Raw genomic sequence first — 14,700 nt, forward strand, 5'->3', positions numbered from 1 at the left:
TGGTTATAAGTCCCATGGATTACCTTCTTAGAAGGTTTTTACAAACCTGTTATGGAAAGAGGTGTTTAAATTATTGGGGGTGAGATTATTGATGAGCACATCCTTCCATCCAATGTGTGTCCATGCACTGTCCTAGCAAGTGGGATAATTGGCTAGCTCAAGCACTATGTTAGTACAATGCAAGCAAGCTACCATTCAGCTATCAAAACAACTCCCTTTCACAACTCCCTTTAAGGCATTGTATGGCTACCCTCCCCCTAATATTGAGGTTGATTCTACAACAACTCCAGTGGCAGCTATGGAAAGGGTCATTCAAAGAAGATAGCATGAATCAGTGGTTCAGGTTGCAATTGAAAAGCTCTAGAAATAGATGGTTGACAAGGCCATAACAGGAATCTTTAAAGTTGGTGGTTAGGTTTATTTAAAGTTGCTACTATGTAAACAAATGAGTTTAGCATGGAGAAAGAACATGGAGCTTAACCCAAGGTTTTATGAGCCTTACAAAAAGGTTGGGGAGGTTGCTCATACAAAGTTTGATCCCTTGACCTGTAAGTTCAACTGTTAACCGGTATCCCAATCCAGCAAGCTACGACGGAGTCTGGCAACCTATCATTGCAGGCCTGCTTCGGTTGTGTTTGATATTAAAACATTCATCCCATTAGCAATGTTTGGTGCCTGGCATATTTAGATTAACAAATATACACTTGCTTGTCAGTTATCAGTTCCAGCAGCATCAATAGCCAGAGTTTCCCTGACAGATCTATCTGACTAGATATATACCTCGACAAAAATCTCAAAATATGCTGAACCGCCAAAGACAAATTTACATTCCACTTTTTGGGAGGTAAAGTTGGAAAAAATTACAATACGAAGCAATGACTAGAATTTTACAATGGAGTACCAGCCTAAATTACTCTTTCCATCTGATACGCTCGCTATTTCTTACCACTCTTCTATTTCATCATCAGATATATCACTTTCTTTGTCATCTAAACTCATCCTATCGCAACTCTCATCGTCTGTCTTGTTGCAGTACACAAGCGCTTGATTATCTTCAAAACCAGAAGCTCTATGTTCAAGCCATTTCATCACAGGCATGTACTCAGTAGCTACATCTGACACATTACAAGAGCTGGATCCATTATAAGCAGTAAATCTCTGTCTTACTATCTCTTTCTGCAGTGACACATCAAACATAAAATCCTATATAAGTTAAATCCATCACATTAGCTATCAACACCTACCAACATCTATGCATATTGCAACTGACAATGTGATCATAAAACCATTTAAAAGATTTGCTTGAATGTTTGTTAAAATGCTTAAAAGGGCACACCTAAGTGGCAAAAGATAATATTTATGAGCAGTTCACACCTCAAACGATTATACGGTTCACTGCAAAATCAAAGAAAATAGGCTGTCTTCACGTACCCATCCAGAAACTTCGTAATCATGGTGTGTGTTTTAGCAGAATAAACTGCGTTTTTCACTAGATCCATACTGTAGCAAAGTAAATAGAACATGCAATTTCCATAAATAGTTACCAACTGAGAACTGAAAAACCTAACCCAAACTCTTCAAGCCGTACAGCATTGACTTCTTCATTTTCATTAAATTTCAAATGACAGATTGACAATCACAGATGACAGAAGGAAAGAATGCAGCAGCAGGAAGTGTAGAGGACCAGTCCAACCTACCTGATTGTGCAGCATTGATTTTTCAACCTGCCAGAGCTTTGGCTTCCGGATAGCATGCCATCTGCACGATAGAAAGATTTAGGATAACTCCAAGGTGATTTTCCTATAATAAACTGCTTCAAGCCTCTAATAAAAACCTGGGAGGTGAAGGATGAGAATTTCCAAATAGCACCCCACGAACAGCAACTGAAGCAGCAGCTGATTGGAGAACATTTTCTGCCTCATTATATCTAGCCAACATTCCTCGGAATGAAGAGAGAAGCAAGTCGGAATCACTAAAGTATGAAGAAACATGCAAGGCATCATCCATTGCTTCATCACTTATAAAATCCAGCACTGCAAGAAAAATACTATTCAGGAGCTGGTAAAGAACCCAAGGTTTGTCCAAGTTTCCATGAGTGTATATGTCTGCGCATGTGGAGAGAGGGAACGGAGGAGGGAGCAATGATAGGAAGTATCTGAAGAACCAGCACCCAAGGAAGGAGCATATGGTATATAAGATGGTTACCGTTTTCATGCAAGAAATCAGTGACTGGCCTGGCTTGCCCATGTGCTTGACAAAGAACCTTTTCTGGAGCATCCATTTTCAATGGTAACCTGGAGAAATTCTCCTGCACAAGGAATGCATCTCCTGCAACAACAAAAGAATGAACTCAGAAGAGTGCATTGTTGCAGAAGCATTTAGGGCAGAATCATCAAACTGTCTGATACAGGAGAAGTGAATGCCAGATGCACCCACTTTTCACAAGCACGTGCATCCATTAGATTTTAAAAAATAAGTATATTTCATAAATACATACCGGGTGTAATAGCATTGGCAACTTCAGTTTCTCTTTTGTTGTGCAGAAACTTTCCCAGTGCATGAAATAGAGAGAGAGTCTCATCTCTGCCAAATAACAATGAAATTCCACTAACTAAAGCATCAATACCATCTTCTTTTCCATACGAGTAACTTGGAGTAGAATAGGAACCATTGAGCACTAGATCTGGTTTCACACAAAAGAGCTGCAAAGAGGTAATTGCATGTCTTATATCACCTCCACTGCCTTTTGCTATCAGATCAAGTTGTTCATCAGTTACACTACACTGCTCCTGTCTGCATATTCTACTGAGTGTCTTCTTGATGGAGTTATTTGTAATAGGGTTAAAAGAAACCTGAAAATTTTCCCGAGCAGTTTAAACTAAGCATTCAGAAATAAAAGAATCTCAATTTTAACATTGAATTTGTTCTCGAAAGTAACCTTACAAGCCCCAGCATTCTCAAGAGACAACTGAAGTTGTTCCAAACGTCGTGCTGTATGATCTGCTGAATCTGCTTCATCATAATCTGATACCAGTATAGCTGTCGGTAACTGAGTTGATCTCACGAGATGAAGCAAGCAGCTTTGGAGTCTTTCAAAAGCAACTCTTCCATTCGTCGTAGGAAGGTCATCGATTAAGAGTATAACTGACGGTTTTGTGTCCTCAGATGAGGATGATGGGATTAATCCATACTTCCTGATTTTCTCGATGAAATTTACAAATTCATCCAACTTGGATGTATACTGTATTCCTGACCACAAAATGCCAACAGCATAATGCCACCATCAGGTCACAATTTTATAACCATATACAAAGATAGTATAAAATGAAGAATGACTGTATGGTTGGCATCGAATTTGAAGTGTTCTTTCCTGCTGTGGGGAAATAGAAAATTTATCTCAATAACTGACAAGATTAATCACAACGCAAACCATACATTTCACTCTGCAATAAGATTTTACCTGTATTGGTATTGTGCACATGTTCCTGCCAAATTGTGGGAGTAGGTGTGTTCCATTCACATAATCTAGCTCCAAAATGGGATGCAATCACATGGATGGTTGTCTGCAAGGTAGGAAGCAGGGTATCTTGCTTGTCAATGGCCCATGAACGAAATTACTGGTTATTCAGTAATACAGTTGAATATATTAAGAGAATTGTCAATAGTTGAATCTCTCAAGAACTGCAGCTTATCGAGCAAAAATCAAATAACAAAAAAGAAAAAAGAATGATGCTACTCATACGAGAACAAAGTCGCAAGAAATTCACACAGCCACATACGGACATATTTTACAGAGACACTATGTACATGGACACAAACACAAAACAAAAATTAAGCAGCCCATAAACCACATATAGAAGCACCTCGTGTCAAATGACATCACACCCAGAAATCATCCTTTGCCAGACAAACAGCAGGCTGGAAAAAATTAAAAACAGCAGAGCAAAAACTTACAGATTTTCCAACACCAGCTTTTCCATTGATGACAACAACATTATTTATCAAATTGCCCTGCAAATTCTGGAAAAAAAAAAGGGCATTAATTTTCACAATGGTAAATAGCAAAAAGAATGTTAAAAAAAAAAAAAAAACAAGTACAGCTCCTTCAAGGAAATAGAACAAATGGTAATAGCTTTGATAAATATAAATTTACCTTCGTAGTTTTTAATCTTTCTTCAAACCACGATTTAACTTCTTCAACCTGCAAATATCAGGAAAAAGAATAACCTTCTATATAAACATCTAGAAGAGTAGATAAGCTGAAATGAAACAGAGGAAATATACTGACCTTCTTCTTGTGAACAGCAAGTTCTTCCAAGGAATGAGGTTTATGCTTATCAACCCACAATTCCTTTACGTTGCTTCTTCCAGAACCTGGTATACAAATCTCTTTCCAGTTAGCATCAAGACGGCACAAATAAATACAAGAATTAAAATAACGATGGCGGTGCATGCAAAAGCACAGTCCAACAATGTTCAAGTTCAAAGGGAACATCGACAAAGAATATTCCCAACAAAAAAATTACAACCAAAGCTTTATGTATTTATTAAATCCTTAAAAGAAAAGGAGTGGCCACTCTCCATAATTTTGCATGACATAGAAAATTTAATTCAACATAATATCACCAAGAGCTAAAATGCTTGATAATAACAATCTACGCACAGAAAACCACAACCATGGCGTACCAGCAGATACCTTGGACCCAGAAAACAATTCTTCAAAATCTTCTTCAGGAAACCCAACCTGCATTAAAAATCAAAAAATAAATTCACAATACTCCGTAAAGAAATCACAGAATTAATTTACTCCACAACTTCAAGCACCTAATTTGTAAAATCAAGTTAAGTTTATGTGCTACATTTAATAAAAAATAAAGAATTAAGTGGCTAATAAAACAAAATAAAGGCATACATACCTCAAATAAATTAGGGGAGTCTCTGCTAAATCGAGACCGGGAACCTGAAACACGAGGCTTCTTTGGCTGTCTAGGGTTTGTACGAGTAATAAACGATCTAGATTTTGGCTTCTTTGTATAGCTTCGATGTGAGTTCGGTTTGTAATCACAATCGTCTTCATCATCTGATGATAGAATCATCAGATTAGTGTCTCTTGTCTTCCTCATCCCCAAAAATATTTAGGGTTTTGTACGGGTAAATGTGGATTGTATTTGCTTCCTTTCGAGAGAGTGGGAGAGCGGGTTTTTTTTCGCGGGTTTTTGAATACAGCAGTGTGGTATTTATATTTGTTAAAGAGGAGTACAGGAGAAGCTATTGGTGAATACTGGGTTTTTGAATATTTTATAGGCTTGCTCTCATGCCCAAATAAGTTCATCTATAGGTTGTGGTTTTTGTATATTATATAAAATAATTAAAAAAATATGTGAAGGACCTCAAATATTTTTAAAATATCTTTTGGAATTTTTAATCTTTTTCTAAATATTATAATATTATTATGTTATATTATTAATTTATTAAATGAGCTAGACCCGGCCTAGCTATTTGAACTGGGCTGAAACAAGTCTAATCTAGCTGGGTATGGCCGATTGACAGCCCAATAATCCTTTTCTTCTTCTTTTTCTTTGTTGGGCTAAACCTAACCCAACTATCTAGATTGAGTTAAAATGAGCTCAGTCCATATTCACTTGGTCACTCGCTAGGCCCACTGATCATGTGAATTTTTTTGCCTTTTGCATTTAGAACCAACTTTATACTTGCAAATGGCTCCCAAGTCTACAACCAAAGGAAAGGAGAAGAAGGTTACCTATCGTTTCGGGGCGGGGGGGTACTAGGTGGTGTTAGGAGGGTCGACATGTGTTTGGTGGCGATGCTGGCGATAAAGGTGCGGCAAAGGAAAAAGGGGAAGGCTGGCCAAGAAAGGAGAAAAAAATTAGGGAGAAGGGGCTAAATTTTTCCCAATTTTAGCCTCCAATTTCTTCATACTTGATGCCTGGAATCCACCCCTATTATAAGGGGTGGAAGGAGAATATTTTATCTTTATTGAAGACAAATCTTGGCCTTTATTTCAAATCGAAAGGATCTCAATCGTTGATTCAAAGTTGTCATCATGGACTGAAAACGTTGACAATTAAAGGCGCAGAAGTTAACCTATTTGAGTCAGCATCGCGGCGTTTGTAAAGGCAATTGGTCGGTGAAACCTGTTTAAAGGTGTAATACAATATCAGGTTATCATATTGATATATGATTTGCTTGGTTTATTGGGGAGAAAACACATTAAATGCCCCTGAAAATTAGCTACCTGAGCTTGGCCTGCCTTTTTTTATCTTCAAAACAACGTTGTTGTAGCTTTAGGATTTTAATTTAAAGATTTAGCCAAAGTTCAATGTAGTCCTTCGACTTTTGATTATTTCAATTTGTCTTTAATTGGCCTGAAATTTTAATTTTATGCAATTTTGCCTTTGTCACACTTCAACATCAGCCTTAAATTTCAACGTCTTTTTTATTTTGATAATTGATCTTGGATTTATGCAAATTGACCCTCAAATGACAAGTAAACTTTCAATTTTCTTCAATTTCATCCCTGATTTCAAATCAATTAATTCCCTAGAGTTTGATGCCTTTTTCAAAAAGGTTATTAGCTGCGAATTTCTTCAATTTAACCCTTAATTGACCCTAAACTTTGATTTTCTTATAATTTTACCCTTGATTTCAACCTGTGGATTTTGTAAAAATTAAGTTTGGTCCTCTAAAATTCTAATATTCTCAATTAAGCTCAAATTGGGTTTTCAAACTTAATTTTTCACCAATCAAGTCCCTAATAAAATTAATTTGTTCCATTTAAAGTATAATTAAGTCATTACACTTGATTAAATCCTTTAATTTGACCCAAATTAATTCTTAAACATAATTAAACTTTTAATTCAGCCCATGATTAAATCAAATTGGCCTATAAAAAATTTAATAATGACATTAGGCTTAATTTTTATGCAAATTTATCTAATAATCATTTAATATAATTTAGAATCTACATTGCCTCTCCAGTCTTGGGTACAATGGGGCACGATTAAGCTTCTAATTCCATCCAAAATTGTAACTTAATTTTTTTATACATTTGAAATCCTTTTTAATTTGCTTTTGCAAAATCATCAGTCTTCTTGTTATTATTATTATTTATTTATTATTTTTTTAAAAGGTAAATTTCAAGCGAAAACAAAAAATGGGTTATAACACCGTATTCTTGCAACCATCATTAAAATAGTTTCATCAGCACTAGTAATAAAATTTGCATCAAGTTGATGGAGGTCTTTGTGGACAAAGGTTGAAACGCATGTGTGGTCCTTTTAACTTTGTCATCTCAAATGAATCCGATCTTTTATGATATCCATCACGCAAATGCCACTTACATTTTGATGCCTACACACATTGTAATTGAACAAATATAGATTTCGACCGCTGAACTCGGTATTTAACTGAGTGTGCAATATGACACCATTTAACAACATTAACCAATTCATTTTTACTACTAAATGTTTGACCAACCTCCAAATTAGACCCTCTTAACATACGTCTATGACTAAGTGTCTAGTCATATGAAAAAACAAAACTAGACCTAAAAACATCTTTAATTAAGAAACATGAGGAATAAAATCATTATCAACAACATCATCTTTGTTGTCACTAGGCTCAAAATAGTCAAATCTATGTTGATAAGCAAAAGGATTGTCAAACATAGTATCATCTATCATTTGCAGCAAATCATCTGATAATAAACTATTTTTACCTCTACCAACTAAATTTGAAGAACCAGTAAAAGTTAAGACACACACAGATTTTGGTTGACTACTCACACACAACATCATCATTTTCAAACCATTTTGAATGAAATAATCACTCATTGTCTTAAAACTATCACCGCACACAATCGGTACAAGATAATACTAATGTTCACTAATTTGACACCTTCATGTTATTTCAACATTAATATTATTATAATTCCACCCAAGTTCATGACAAATGATTTATTTTGTTTCTATATATGACATGCCTAAATTACCAATTAACAACAAATTGCTCCCCTCATTATATGTGATATTATTGTTCACTTCAAGAACAATATTGTCATTATAATGACATAGTATAAATATGTTATTAGACATTTTGTAAAAAGAAATAATTGGATTCTAGTAAATTTGACATGATTTTAACTAAATTACATTACCTCAACTCTAATTGCAAAATTTATAGCAAATTCAATCAAACTCTCAAAATTTAACGTTAAATCAAACTTTACAAAATATTAAACATGATTAATGATACATTATCAATTGATATTTTCATGCACAATTGCATTAAATCAAATGCAAATTCAGAGAAAATTAATATAATTCAAAGAAAATACTAAATTCATCAATAATTCAACGGAACGTGTAATGCGTCATAATTCAATCGCATTTATGCTCTATTACATGATGTGTGTGCGTATTTAACTACATTATTAGTCGATTTCAACAATACACACGAGATCATTAATTCGGTAACTTAACCTAAATTAATGCAACACATAATTAATTTAACTTATTTTCATGTTCAACTATATCAAATAAATCCTAATTGGTTGTATTCTTAACTAATTTATCATTGATTCAATAAACTCTAAATTCACCATAAACTCTAAATTCAACCTAAACAATTATTTGATTTCAACCAAACTAAATATAATTTAATAATAATGTAGTATGTTTATCTTACTTATAAGACTAAAAGAAGGGTTGGGCGGCAACAGTGGTGGCAGCAAAGAAAACAATGAACTTTCAATACAAAAACTTCAAATGATATTTAGAGACTATGATGAATTTAAATTTTGGTTGTTTTAAAAGCAAAATCTAAGTGATTAATGAGTTTATTTGGAAAGGAATTGAGGGTGTCCATGATTTTATTTTATGAGAGAGAAACAATGTTTGTGTGTTGTTGGTGTTTGATTTGTTTAAATTTCAATTAATGTTGTGTTTGTGAAGCGCATAACATCTTAAGTTATCGTACTTCAAAAATATAACATTTAGATGATATCATGTTTTAAAAATATGATATATAATCATCACGTTTCAAAAATATAACAAGTTAAAACTATACCATTTCATTAAATTTTTTTCATTCCTCAAATTTTTAATTTTATTAAGGTATTTCTTTAAAAAAAAAAAAAAACAATTCATTCAATTATTAGAGGTGGCATGTGACCATTTCCAAGCCACAATCTCCAATCCACCAACCAACATCTCCCTATGGCCTTCGCCTACCTACCCTACTCCTGTCCTCTCTTCTTTCTCTCTTCAAACTCTCACCATGACTCACCAAACCCGCACACTTTCAAGATTCTGCACACCCGCAAACCTCTCTCCCTCTCTAACCCAAACCCGGATCCGCATCCAAACTCATGACTTCCACGGCCAACACCATCTCCCTCTCTCTCCCCACCACCCACAACCCCTCGTCTCTCTCAAAACCCAAGTCCCTCCCCGATTTTTACCTCCGGTTCCGTAACCAAAACCCAAAATTGACCCGGGTCGGAATCTCTGTAACAAACCCGAACAACCGAATTACAACTTTATCAACAATCCGTGCAAGTACAGCTTCAGTGATGGAAGCGAGTTCGAAAGAGAAAGCTTTGCCTACAATAGTGGAAGTTGATTTGGGTAATCGGAGTTACCCGATTTATATTGGATCGGGGCTATTGGATCAACCCGAGTTGCTTCAAAGACATGTCCATGGGAAGAGAGTTCTTGTTGTTACTAACAGTACTGTGGCTCCTTTGTATCTTGATAAAGTTGTTGATGCTCTAACAAGAGGGAATCCTAATGTTTCTGTTGACAGTGTGATTCTACCTGATGGTGAAAAGTACAAGAATATGGTGAGTGTAATTCTTAAGAAACTTAAATAGGCTTTTGGATATTGCAAGTAAAATTTAAATCCTGTTGCATTGATGTCGACTGAGATTTAGCCGATAGGTAGAAGAAGGTAAAAAAAAAAAAGTATCTTTTTTTTTTTTTACTTTTAAGTACTTCGGATTGAATTCATTTAAATGCAAATGCGCAATGAGTAATTCTACTATATTGTGTTTGACTGTGATTTAATCTTTTGTTAAGAAGAAAAGGAAAATTACCTAATTGGTTTTGAACTTTTGTTCCTGTATGTGTCTACATTTTTTTATGGTAGGTGGGATAAAGTTGAAATGTGTTTGTGTTTGTTTTTGTTTGATAGGAAACGCTTATGAAAGTGTTTGATAAAGCAATTGAGTCAAGGTTGGACAGGAGGTGTACGTTTGTTGCGCTTGGAGGTGGTGTGATTGGTGATATGTGTGGATTTGCAGCGGCATCTTTTCTTCGAGGTGTTAACTTTATTCAGATTCCTACAACTGTTATGGCACAGGTTGGCTTTTAATGTTTAAAGGTTTTTTTTGTAACGGGTTCTTTGGGTTGTGTGTGTTAAATGCGGATTAGACTTGTTTTATTTTTTTGTTCTGAATTGTTTATTTCGTAGGTGGACTCTTCTGTTGGAGGCAAAACTGGGATTAACCACCCACTCGGGAAGAACTTGATCGGTGCATTTTATCAACCTCAATGTGTGTTGATAGATACTGACACGCTTAATACCTTGCCGGATAGGGAATTGGCATCAGGGCTTGCAGAGGTTATTAAATATGGGCTTATTAGAGATGCAGTCTTTTTTGAGTGGCAGGAGAAGAATATGGCGGCCTTGATGGCAAGGTATTCAATGCTTATCATAGAACATTGATTAGGTTTTGAGACCCCTGCATTTGAATTCTTGTGTTTGCACTAGCAAGAACAACTTGACATGGAATTCAAACTATTGAGTCTAATTTTTGGTCTTAGGAATGCGTTTAATTAAATCTGAGCTGCCTTAGATATTTAGTGTGCACCATCTTAATAGACCTTTTGAGGTAATTTGAGTAAAAATGTTACATCTCATGAGGCTAAAGTCTTGCATGTTTTTGTTTTCGGACTTTGCCAACTGCAGGGATCCAAGTGCCATGGCCTATGCCATCAAGCGTTCATGTGAAAATAAGGCTGAGGTTGTATCCTTGGATGAGAAGGAAAGTGGACTACGGGCAACTTTGAACCTGGGTCACACATTTGGCCATGTAAGTTCTCGCTTGCGCAATTGACACATTTTGTGATTGCATATCTGATGCATGTTTATGTTTGTGTTTGTGAGTGTGTGAGAGAGAGGTTGCATTACTCACATGCTGGGTGATAAGTGTGGTTTGTCAAATTATTAGTTTTGAGTCGTAAAGAAAATTGCCAAGTTGCTGCCTTGGTGTTGATTTGCAGCTCACTTGTGAAATTGTGAACTAATGCTAGACACTCAATCTATCTAGCAAATTCTCAATAGACTTTTTTAGTCTGTCCATATATTAGCACTCTTCTCTCATCCTGTTTATGCTCTTTCTTTTGTGTTTGTGTGTGTTGGTGGGGGTGTGAGGGGTTTACAATCCTTCCTTCGATTTAAACTGTAAGTTTTGTTTGTGAGCTTGCTGTCATATAGGGGTTCTCTATTATCATAAACTAGTTCGTCCATGTTCATGGCCAAAAAAGCCCTCACTTTTTAATGGTTTCCTGTGGGTCTATTTTTCCCAGGCAATAGAAACAGGATTTGGATATGGTGTGTGGCTCCATGGAGAAGCTGTTGCAGCTGGCATGGTATTGATTTTGCCTGACCGTTTCTTATCTTCCACTATTGTGCACCAATCACTACTTCTCTTTGCTTATGCTTATCTTGTTTGGGTGCATGCTTTCAGGTCATGGCTGTTGACATGTCATACCGCCTTGGTTGGATTGATGATATGCTTGTGAAGCGTGTCCTCAACATTCTACAACAGGCGAAGCTACCCACTGCTCCACCAGATACCATCACCGTGGAAATGTTCAAGTCTGTGATGGCGGTAAGGGAGTTAAATGTCACTGTAAGGACAAGTTCAATTTGGTTTCTCTCATCGCTAAAGTGTCTGTATTCTTATCCTGTGGCAGGTCGATAAGAAGGTAGCAGATGGGTTGCTAAGGCTTATCCTTTTGAAAGGCTCCCTGGGTAATTGTGTGTTCACCGGTGATTATGATAGGAAGGCCCTCGATGATACACTTCGTGCATTTTGCAAATCATAATTCCCGTTCTCGCTGGGTTCTGGGCCCAGCTGCATATGATTGATGTACCACCAGATGTGACGTGTATTTTAAAGGGCTTGCCTGTATGCTTTGCCGTGGTGGCCTTAGTCGGCAGACCGACAAGTTGTAATATTAGAAATCTGTTACCAAGCAATAAAGCTGATTCTTATTTTCTTTCCTTTACCTTCTCTTTTTGTCCTCGCCTGGTTTAACCACAGAGAAGATCATGCCTTGTGTTTTGAAGGCTTGAAACGGGCAGCCAGGCTAACCTGCAAGTGAAAACATGAGGTGACTTGAAGGAGGTCAATCAAATTACTTAACCCAGCAAGGTTTTCTAATGAAATTATGAAAGTGTTCAATGAGTTTTACAAACACCTGGAATGTAAAGAGCTACAAGCCTTGCTGGTCACTGCGTTTGGTTTAGTGAACCTCTGTGGTGTTGAACTGGCACTGGTGACGTCCATGTCAGCGGCCATTAATGACCAAATGCTAGCGGCCATTAATGAGCAAACGTTGGCGGCCACTGTAACTAGTAGTGACGTATCTTTTTGCCATCCTAATGTCGTAACCTCCGTGCATGAATGTCTTCGCAACTCCTTTGGTGGATGGATCATTAAGGGAATGTTTGACATTCTAAAATTACGTAAAATCCCTTGAAGCCATGCTTCGAGGACTTTTTGAGAATTTTGTGTTATTATATTGTGCTTAAAAAATAAAAAATAAAAAAAATACCCCAGGCCTTAGGCAAGTGTTTTTTTAGCCTTTAAGGATATTTAAATAATCTTATTATGAGAAAATATCGAGTTGTCACTTAACAAACAAATGAACTCTATAAAAAAAAAAAACTATTTTACACCTCAATACCAGTTTTAACGAGTTTTTGGTCAAGAATAAAACCATCAATTTATAGTGAATTCAGACATATGTACAGATGATTTTCCTTGGGTTTCAGGTTTTTGTAATGTTGAAAGAAATGAAAAGAAAAAAGAATGGCAGTATTTTATAGGGATGGAGTGCGTGCTGTCATCACCTCCTGTTATCTGCAACAAGTTTCAAATAGGGTATCACTACGAACTACATTTATTTACTGGGCCTGTATCAGTATCCATTTCTCCTTCTTCTTCTCCTCCTCCTCCTCCTCCTCCCTCTCTGCTGTTCTCGAGGCAATCCTTGAAACATTTACAGCGTGACTAGAGACATGATCTCACGATATTGCGAGGTCATTTTTTTAAAATCATCTTTATTTGATTTTGTGGTAATTAGAATGCATATTTACAGGAATTTCAACCATTTAAATTCTCGGAAAAAATGTATTTTTTAGTCAATTTTTTTTTATTCATGCACCTATTTTATTATTTTGAAAAAAAGATTCTATAAGCAGCATGGTTTATTAAATAAATATTTATCACTATTAAATAAACATTTTAAATCATTTAAATTAAAGAGGATAAAATGTGTTTCTTTAGCCAAAACCCTTTTTTTTATTCATATATTTTATTTATAAAAATCTTATAAAGATGAAATAATTGGAATTTTTTTTTTAATATTAGTGTAATATTTTTTTTTTTAATTTAACGTTGGTGTCCGAGCCAGCTTGTGTGCACATCGACTAATTCCACGGGTCTTAAAATTAACGATCATATAAATCTCTGGTAGCCATCTACATATGAGCAATCACATAGCTTTTGAACCAGAATAATTTTATTTATTATACAGAGTTCTTGTTTGGCAGGTATGCACCTTAGTTTTCACCCTACCTGAATCCATGGAGCCAGAACAGAGCTCTTGTATGGCAGGTAATCTCAAAACCATGTACTTTACTAGTTCTTCCTCTTCTTTTTTTTTTGGACAATGAGATCTACGTTATTATCCGCTAGACTTCTGGCATATAATTATCTCAGAAATATTCTTTGACATTGTGATCCAAAGACTGTAATCAACAAATATTCTTTTTTTGTGACTGCAGGGTGGTCGCACAATTCTCGTCTAGCTTGATTACATTCCTACACTACGTATCATCACACAGGCTGGTACTTTTCTCAGACCTCTCCATCTTCTTGACTTATTGTGCTTCCCAATATTTCGATGTCTCGGTTACACATAGGTTGGTTGCAGAAGGGTGCAAGATTCAAGAAAACTGTAGTATCTGAAAATGTAAGGACAACACTACATGGCTGGTAAGGGATGGTGATTGGTGGAGGCCAGGAATAGTTCATCTGCTTCAAACCTTCTGGCTGTTTATCAACTACATCCTTGGATTCTTCTATGTATGTCAGATGGCGATACCAAATTAAGGGTTCTAGCTTGCATGGTAGGTGAGAAAAATCACTGCTGAAAGCATCAAATTGTTAAAAGAAATTAGAATATAGCAAGGCTGTAGACATCAGTTAATTAATGAAACAGGAATCATCACGCCTCAAATTGTTTAGGCCTGTGCAAAGCCGAAAGAGCACGATTTTCTTGCTATTGCTTGCGGTACAGTTACCATCAGTGTAACTAATTCCACAAGCACCAGATAAGATGGATTGGCATAGCTTGCAAAGCAAACCTCCACAATTTCTTTGCTGCT

The 14,700-nt window shown here is 36.0% G+C and overlaps 2 protein-coding genes across 3 annotated transcripts; one reads left to right on the top strand and one right to left on the bottom strand.

Moving 5' to 3' along the window:
• Positions 1 to 799: 799 nt before the first annotated feature.
• Positions 800 to 5,287, bottom strand: LOC133694074 (cell cycle checkpoint protein RAD17). Of its 2 annotated transcripts, none has more exons than XM_062115496.1 (12): positions 4,917 to 5,285; positions 4,687 to 4,744; positions 4,289 to 4,374; positions 4,154 to 4,201; positions 3,955 to 4,020; positions 3,461 to 3,563; positions 2,939 to 3,249; positions 2,498 to 2,852; positions 2,206 to 2,328; positions 1,835 to 2,033; positions 1,698 to 1,758; positions 800 to 1,176 (listed from the first exon to the last, which is right to left on the bottom strand). In XM_062115496.1, the coding sequence occupies exons 1-12, from the start codon at positions 5,121 to 5,123 to the stop codon at positions 943 to 945; spliced, it is 1,851 nt and encodes a 616-aa protein (XP_061971480.1). In that variant the 5' UTR covers positions 5,124 to 5,285; the 3' UTR covers positions 800 to 942. The 2 variants fall into 2 exon arrangements, with proteins under 2 accessions (XP_061971480.1, XP_061971481.1); XM_062115497.1 differs by lacking the exon at positions 800 to 1,176 and adding an exon at positions 1,184 to 1,500 and having other exon boundaries at positions 4,917 to 5,287.
• Positions 5,288 to 9,220: 3,933 nt separating this feature from the next.
• On the top strand, positions 9,221 to 12,314 carry LOC133694649 (3-dehydroquinate synthase, chloroplastic). Its single transcript, XM_062116270.1, has 7 exons — positions 9,221 to 9,862; positions 10,213 to 10,380; positions 10,492 to 10,718; positions 10,990 to 11,113; positions 11,610 to 11,672; positions 11,771 to 11,914; positions 12,000 to 12,314. Exons 1-7 carry the CDS (start codon positions 9,389 to 9,391, stop codon positions 12,129 to 12,131), a joined length of 1,332 nt encoding a protein of 443 aa, XP_061972254.1. The 5' UTR covers positions 9,221 to 9,388; the 3' UTR covers positions 12,132 to 12,314.
• The last annotated feature ends 2,386 nt before the right edge of the window (positions 12,315 to 14,700 follow it).

This window comes from Populus nigra, chromosome 5 (assembly GCF_951802175.1).
Source record: "Populus nigra chromosome 5, ddPopNigr1.1, whole genome shotgun sequence".
Lineage (NCBI taxonomy): Eukaryota > Viridiplantae > Streptophyta > Magnoliopsida > Malpighiales > Salicaceae > Populus > Populus nigra.

Bases quoted from the DNA above. Each gene is read 5' to 3' on its own strand.
- LOC133694074 (XM_062115496.1), bottom strand. From the start codon at position 5,123: ATGAGGAAGACAAGAGACACTAATCTGATGATTCTATCATCAGATGAT. The intron at 4,021-4,153 runs GTAAATTTATAT...TTTTTTTTCCAG, and splicing joins AAAGATTAAAAACTACGAAG to AATTTGCAGGGCAATTTGAT. The intron at 1,759-1,834 runs GTTTTTATTAGA...TCTATCGTGCAG, and splicing joins TCTCATCCTTCACCTCCCAG to ATGGCATGCTATCCGGAAGC.
- LOC133694649 (XM_062116270.1), top strand. From the start codon at position 9,389: ATGACTTCCACGGCCAACACCATCTCCCTCTCTCTCCCCACCACCCAC. The intron at 10,719-10,989 runs GTATTCAATGCT...TGCCAACTGCAG, and splicing joins ATGGCGGCCTTGATGGCAAG to GGATCCAAGTGCCATGGCCT. The intron at 11,915-11,999 runs GTAAGGGAGTTA...ATCCTGTGGCAG, and splicing joins TGTTCAAGTCTGTGATGGCG to GTCGATAAGAAGGTAGCAGA.